Source organism: Medicago truncatula, chromosome 3 (assembly GCF_003473485.1).
Source record: "Medicago truncatula cultivar Jemalong A17 chromosome 3, MtrunA17r5.0-ANR, whole genome shotgun sequence".
In the NCBI taxonomy this organism is placed as follows: domain Eukaryota; kingdom Viridiplantae; phylum Streptophyta; class Magnoliopsida; order Fabales; family Fabaceae; genus Medicago; species Medicago truncatula.
Window position 1 is genome coordinate 33728561 of NC_053044.1, and position 7167 is coordinate 33735727.

The following is a 7167-nucleotide window of genomic DNA, read 5'->3' on the forward strand; positions in this document are numbered from 1 at the left end:
AAAGTTGTTAATAAACCTATCCAAAAAATAAACTAGTTAATTTTTCAAAAGTTCAATCCTTCTAAAGTTTCATAACATCATTAACATTGGTGTCTTCATCTCCAACTTCATCAAATTCTTCTTCAGATGATAAAAGGTTTTCAATATTAGAACCAAATACATGGTTTGAACTCACTTCAACATTAGTTTCAGTATATTGGGCTTGAAAAAAGAATTGAAAGAAAATGGGCCCAAAAAAAAGTGGTTTTTTAAACATAAACTTGGCGGTCGAGTTTACTCGAGTTTAACATGTGTTAATTCGGTCAAACTCATCAAACATTTCGTTTTTCCTAAAAACCAAATTTACCTCCGAGTTAACACGTTTTTTCGCACCTAAAAACGTAAACTCGATAGAGATTACGCGTTAACACTCGATTTGTGGAACACTGCTCCTAATGAGTAACCGAGAAGTTGTCAAGCTTCTTTTCTTCTTTATGGGACATATATAATATAATATATTTGTTAAGAGATTTTTCACTTAGTCGGTTTTGTATGGTTGAACTTGAATTAGAGGTTTAACATTAAAATTAATTATTACTATTTATTTATATTACTTACATACACACACCGTGAGACTTTTTTAAGTTGCACTTTGAAAACATTTAGGGGCCATTGTGAGTGTATATAAAAATGTGGTGAGGCTGGAATCAAATTCAGTTGTCTTGTTTGCATGATGGCATCGTCTTCAAGTCCAAAAAAGGAAGTGGAAGGGGATAGCATAACGGTGCTAAATTGGCTTGAACTTCCAAGAGACATCATCGCAACAAACATTCTCCAAAGGCTTTCTATCACTGAAATCATCACTAGTGCATGCCTAGTATGTCCTCTATGGTGGAACATATGCAAGGATCCTCTCATGTGGCGCATCATTAACTTAACCATACTTGATACTTCTTCCAAGGATTTAAAGAAGATTGTTGATTATGCCCTTGAACGAAGTTGCGGAAATCTGGAAGAGATTAATATTGAGTGTTTGTGCAGTGATGGTCTCTTAAAATACATAGCTAACCGGTAATATTGTTTTTCTTTTGCTTGTTTTCATGTGTGTAATGGAACTGATGATTCTTTTCCTCTATTCGTACATATTTGTAAAAAAAAATAAAAAATACATATTTTAAAATGAGTGTTACTTTCAGTTTTCCATGTATTATCAATTTGTTTGCAATAATATCCTCTAATTAATATTTTATGCACCACTCTCAAATCAATATCTAATAATGATTGTTAAAAAAATATCATAAAAATGATGAATACATAACTAAAACTTGATAAGGTTAATTTGGTAAAATTACTATTATATTAATTTTTTCATTTATGATACTTCTTTAATATGTTTAAAACAAATATGTCACTTTGTGTGGAACCGAGTATTATTTAGAATGTCTTGTTGTTTATGAAAGGCTTTGAGATTCAATAATGTTTTAAGATTTCTTTTAGTAATTAAAAGAACTATTTTGAGAAGAAAAAACACATTGATTCAACTCTTTAAAATAAAGAATCTATCAAGAATAAAAGTACTAGAATGATACCAAAAAGAATTTGGCCTTTAGTTAAATATCACATTCATCCGGTATTTATACTTTATCCATTCTGTTGAATGTATTTACTTCTTAACAATTATTTTTCTCTTTTTATAATTTTTATTAATATCTTTCAGTGCAAGTAACCTACGACGCATACGACTTAAAAGACCGAGTCTTTACAAAAGATTTTGTGAAGTTGTTAAGAAGCTTTCACTATTAGAGGAGGTTGACGTTTCACTTAGCTGCATATCTAAAGATTCTCTTAAAAGCATTGGTCGAGGTTGCCCTCTTTTAAAATTATTGAAATTTAAAAAGAAGTGTTGTGAAGATATCAAATGTGATGAAGATGCCTTTGCTATTGCAAACACCATGCCTAAGCTACGCCTTCTTATGATTTTTGGAAACTCACTCACTAATGTTGGGTTGCTTTCCATTCTTGATGCATGCCCTCTTCTTGAAGATCTTGATTTGCGAGAATGTCTTAATCTTGATTTGAGTGGAAGATTGGGTAAAAGGTGTCAAGATCAGATCATATACTTACGGCTTTCAAATTACGATGTAGATGACACTTGCTATGATCATGATAATTCTTGTCAACAAAGTCAAAGGAAGATGTATACTCATTCTGATCTTACGGTCTGGTTAAGTTATGCGGAGCTCCCTAATACTCCTACTAGATATTATGATGTTGATGATAATGATAATGATAATGATTATTATTGTCCAAGTCTATGTGACAGTCTAGAGTATGATTTTGATTATTTACTCGAACTATATGAAAATGAAAATTTGGATGGTTCATCTTATGATTATGCTTGAAGAGACTCAAATGTTAATCATATTTTTAAATGAAGCGGACTTCAGTTTTCAAAGGACCTTGTACACATGCTAGGTTGGCATGCTTTGTTAATCAGATAGTTTATCTTTTCTTGTATTTGTTGCTAAATGAGTCCCAATGTGGTTTTTGTTTATGCACTATTTTGAAAATGTTATAGTACTTGCTAACTTTCGAAATTTGAGCAATTTTTATGTAAAATCTTCTAACAAGCAGTTATGGATCAAGATTGGATGACTTTGAGTTTTTTTTGCCTCTGTGACTTTATTTTTATCTCTCTCTTAATCAATTAATCTCTCTCATCAAAATAATTTATTTTAATCATCCATTTATCTATCAGTTAAATACACTAAAGTTAGCAAAGTTACCAAAAAGTAAAGTTAGTTAAATCCATTATCCTTGTGTAACACTCACAAGTTACATGGAAAATGTAAAGGATCGTGATGCCATCGATTTAGGTATTTTGTTTTGAAGTACGTAGTTATGTCTTGCTACTAACTTTATGTGATTATTTTGCTATATGCATTTGCATTATTATAAAGCCATGACCCATGAGGTCCTTGACCTTGACTTGGAGGTAGTTGAGATGATGTAATCTCAAATAGGAACAACTTTGAAACAAAATGCCAAAGTAGAGTCATGTACATCGAAATCTAACAATGTATCCAGACATAACACATCTTTTAGTAATGGCCATAAAAGAAGAGGAAAAAAAAATGTACAAAATTTATTATTTAAATTATATCAGAACTAAGAAAAAATCATATATGCTGAAAACTATTAACTCATATTCCACCTAAAACATGCACGCTTGTGAGCCTAAAACTTAAAAGGATCATAGTGCATAATTTTACAACATGAATCAAACAGACCGGGATCGCTTGCAGAAGTTATTTCAAGTAGCTTTACGCAATAAACGATCTTGACCATTAATCTGAAATCAGACATCTCAGATTACACAATAACAAAACAACTTTAAACGATCTCGCCTGTTCATTTGATATTGGACAGTTGAGATCAGTAATTGCGTCAACACGAAATCAAAATCTGAATTATGAAAATCTGTAAAACTTTGTAACCTTTGAGAAAAGGTAAAGGGAAGATATCTACACACAAGCAATCTTCCTCTCAGCTCCTATTTCTATTTACAACTTCAACTCCCTCACATCTAACCTTTAGCACTCTAGCAAGAATCAAGTCAAAATCTAAAGTTACTTTGAGGTCTCATCATCATGTTTTAACTAACATACGTAGAGATAATCATCATCCTCAAACTCTGAAACTCCGAGCATTGCCAAAGCCAGGTGACTTTTCATCTCGTTATTCGGTTGTTGTAATTGAGAATAACAATCGATCACGCACCCATTTCCAAGAAAACTTGACTTTTTTCTTTTGGAGACAACAGGTTCTTCTTCACCTTTCAGTATGGCAATAATCTCATGTATGCTAGGTCTCCTAGATTCTTCATTTGTTAGACAAGCAGCTGCAGCTTCAATCATTCTGCCGATTTGATTTGAGAATCTCAAATTGCACTTCAGTTGAGGATCGAGCAACTCTTCAATGGCTCCTTTCCCCTTTTGTAAATATGGTTTAGCCTGCAAATCAATGAGTCAATAAAACCATGTCAATTTGATAATGCTGTTGTCGAACAAACTTAGTGCAGCTTTCAAACTACAGCCGCAAATATGATCGTATATAAACCCCAAACAAACTTTGGTGACATTTTGATAAATGATAGTACTATAAAGGGAACACTTCCATTAATTATGGATACTGCAATGCACACAACTAAATTCTGCATTAATTTAATTTATCTGTCTAAAATGACTCTTTATCTAGGTTTTACATTGTTCTATGATCAAGCAGGCAATAAACTAAGGTAAATTAAATTTGATGGCTTTAATGTACTATCTCAGAATGGAGTAAATCACTAGATTGTACAAAACTTATTTGCTAACTTGGTTATTATCAACCAAAAGCCTCAAAAACAATAAATTTAACAATGATATAATCAGGAATTATAGCCATTTCTTGAAGTGTTAACTCACCCATAAGACTAGATTCTCCTCTCCCGGAGACCTTTTCGTTTCAATAGGTTTCCGTCCAGTAATGAGTTCCAATAAAACCACTCCAAAAGCATAAACATCAGTCTTATCGGATACTTTCCCGTGTTGGAAGTACTCAGGGGCCAAATATCTGTGAGCACAGGAACGTTATAGAAAACTTAATTCCAGTGATTACAATGTGTAAACAAAATATACAAATAGGCATCAATTTCGTAGAATCAACATGAAGGGATTAAGTTTGTACCCAAATGTTCCTTTGACGGTTTTGCAAAGGAAAGGAACTGAAGGTGCAGAAGTCCATGTAGCTAGTCCGAAATCACATAACTACAAATTTAAACAAAACCAATCAGAACGAGTTGTGTGGGCTCCTCATGATACAGTTTCCACAGTAATGAACTAAAAGCTATGAAGCACTAACACAAACACCAAACATGAGACATGACACTGACATCGACACCGATAACAATTTGAGAGAATGAAATAGTTGAATATAACCACATGTGTCGGTATCGCGCTGGTGTTAGACATGTGACACGACTTCCATCCTAACTGTCGATACTACTTAGACTACAAAGTCTGCAATTGATTCAGAAGAAAGCATCTCACCTTCGGAGCCTTCTTAGAAGAAAGAAGAATGTTAGAGGGCTTAATGTCTCTATGAACAACACATCTTTCAGTTCCATTATGCAGATAAGCCATAGCTTCTGCAATCCCAACTGCAACCTTGTACCTAACAGACCAAGGGAGTGTTGAACTACCCTTCCCACCTTTCTTCCTCCCTGTAAAAAAACATAACCAGAATCAGTAAAACTGGTCAATTTCAAATTCAAAAAGTTCAACAAAACATAAGAAAAATCTAATAAGTGATTAGTACCATGCAAGTGGCGCTCCAAGCTTCCTCCTGAGACATACTTGTACACCAAAAACAAACCCTCCTCAGGGTCAATACAAAAACCAACAAGAGGAACAATATTTGGACTATGAAGAGAACTAGCAATCATCAATTCTCTACAAAAGGCCTTCGCAGATTCCTTATCTTCCTTGTCCAACTGCTTAATTGCTACAGCAGTTCTCAACAGCCCAACTCTTCCCCTAAAAACACAGCTCAATGCACCTCTCCCCAACACCCTACCTACACACACCATCACACAAAAATAATAATAAATAAAAAAATCATTATCTCACACAAACGAACAACCAATAATAAACTTCGATTGGTGTATGTTTAGTTGTTATCGAATATAATTGATTCTGTCTCCATAATTGATTCTAACTTGAAGCTAGAATCTTAAGCTTCTGCATCTACAAATTGATTTTTAGCCTCCAATTATGGTCAACTCATTTTCAACTAGTATCAATTTTACAAAATCAATTTTGTCTATGCAGAACCAAACACACCCTAAAACTACAACATAACTAAATCAACCTCACATAAAAAAACTCTTTCAAAATCAATTTTTGTTAGCACAGAACCAAACACACCCTAAAACTATAACATAACTAAAATCAAGTCACTTTTAACCCGAATCAATTTCACAAAATCAACTTATCCAAAATCATTTTTTGTAAACCAAAAACCAAACACACCCTAAAACTAGAATCAATCCACCTTAAACCAAAATCAATTTCACAAAAAAACTCATTAAAAATCAAATTTTTATCACCACAGAATCAAAAACACAAACTAGAACATAACATTATAACATAAAAAACACTAAAAATGGTACCTTTAGAGAAATTCCTAGTAGCATACACAATCTCACCATAACTAAACCTAACCAAAGAATGAGCAACAGGAGAAATAGTTTTCTCCAAAGACTCAATTCTCCTCAACTTCAACTCCTTAACAAGAGATTCACTAACCCCATTATCCAAATTCACCATCAAAACAGTTGCAGCATTTGAAGAACTCAAATTCAAACTTTCCAACTCAACTTGAGAACAGAAACTAAACCTGAAACTAGAATGAACAGATTGTGGTTCTGCATTGTTCATCAATTCTGCTCCACACCCACCAGACTCAGCTAACAACCATGCTTTGTTGTGTTCTGAAGTAGTTGTTTTGTGACCTTTTTCATCGTTTTTGTGGGTTTTTCTTGATGGGTTCTTAACACCAACACATGAAAAACCGAATTCCCAGATCATTTTTCGCAGAAAGTGTCGAAATTTGAGGTTGTTTTTGGTGTTGTTGTGGTAGTGGTGGTGTGTGACAATTGCAGAAGATGGTGATGAATGTGTGTTGGAAATGTTAGTGTTGGTTTCTACGGTGAAACTCATTATGAAGTTATAGATCCCAACAAAATGCACAGAAATCTAGGATATAGAAAAAGAAAGAGAAAGTACACACTTGAGTTGAGAGAGAGAGAGAGAGAGAGAGAGAGAGAGAGAGAGAGAGTTTTATGGAGTGCTGAAAAAGGGAAAGGTGCTTTACTTGTGGGGTGGGAGAGAATTTTGTAAAGAATGAGAGATAAGAAGAAGGTATGACTATGAGTGTCTATAAATAAATAAATGTAATTGAATTTTGTTGGTATCAATTTGATATCATTTTTGTGTAATTGTAAAGATTAATTTTTTTTAATATTCGATAACAATGAATAATAAAGTTTTGAATGATATTTTACTAAAAAAGAAGTTTTTGAATGAGATTTAACACAGTTGCATTTTGATAGTTTTAATCGGATTTAAAAATTTTGTTAAGTTGAAA

The 7167-nt window shown here is 33.2% G+C and overlaps 2 protein-coding genes across 2 annotated transcripts; one reads left to right on the forward strand and one right to left on the reverse strand.

Moving 5' to 3' along the window:
* Positions 1-680: 680 nt before the first annotated feature.
* Positions 681-2585, forward strand: LOC25489274 (putative F-box/LRR-repeat protein 9). The gene is made up of 2 exons (XM_013605185.3): positions 681-1050; positions 1697-2585. The coding sequence occupies exons 1-2, from the start codon at positions 710-712 to the stop codon at positions 2379-2381; spliced, it is 1026 nt and encodes a 341-aa protein (XP_013460639.1). The 5' UTR covers positions 681-709; the 3' UTR covers positions 2382-2585.
* Positions 2586-3163: 578 nt separating this feature from the next.
* On the reverse strand, positions 3164-6933 carry LOC25489275 (probable serine/threonine-protein kinase PBL7). Its single transcript, XM_013605186.3, has 6 exons — positions 6191-6933; positions 5338-5595; positions 5070-5242; positions 4708-4787; positions 4446-4593; positions 3164-3992 (listed from the first exon to the last, which is right to left on the reverse strand). The coding sequence occupies exons 1-6, from the start codon at positions 6738-6740 to the stop codon at positions 3639-3641; spliced, it is 1563 nt and encodes a 520-aa protein (XP_013460640.1). The 5' UTR covers positions 6741-6933; the 3' UTR covers positions 3164-3638.
* Positions 6934-7167: the final 234 nt, after the last annotated feature.

Bases quoted from the DNA above. Each gene is read 5' to 3' on its own strand.
- LOC25489274 (XM_013605185.3), top strand. From the start codon at position 710: ATGATGGCATCGTCTTCAAGTCCAAAAAAGGAAGTGGAAGGGGATAGC. The intron at 1,051-1,696 runs GTAATATTGTTT...AATATCTTTCAG, and splicing joins TTAAAATACATAGCTAACCG to TGCAAGTAACCTACGACGCA.
- LOC25489275 (XM_013605186.3), bottom strand. From the start codon at position 6,740: ATGAGTTTCACCGTAGAAACCAACACTAACATTTCCAACACACATTCA. The intron at 5,596-6,190 runs GTACCATTTTTA...TGGTGTGTGTAG, and splicing joins TACTAGGAATTTCTCTAAAG to GTAGGGTGTTGGGGAGAGGT. The intron at 3,993-4,445 runs GTGAGTTAACAC...ATTGATTTGCAG, and splicing joins AGGAGAATCTAGTCTTATGG to GCTAAACCATATTTACAAAA.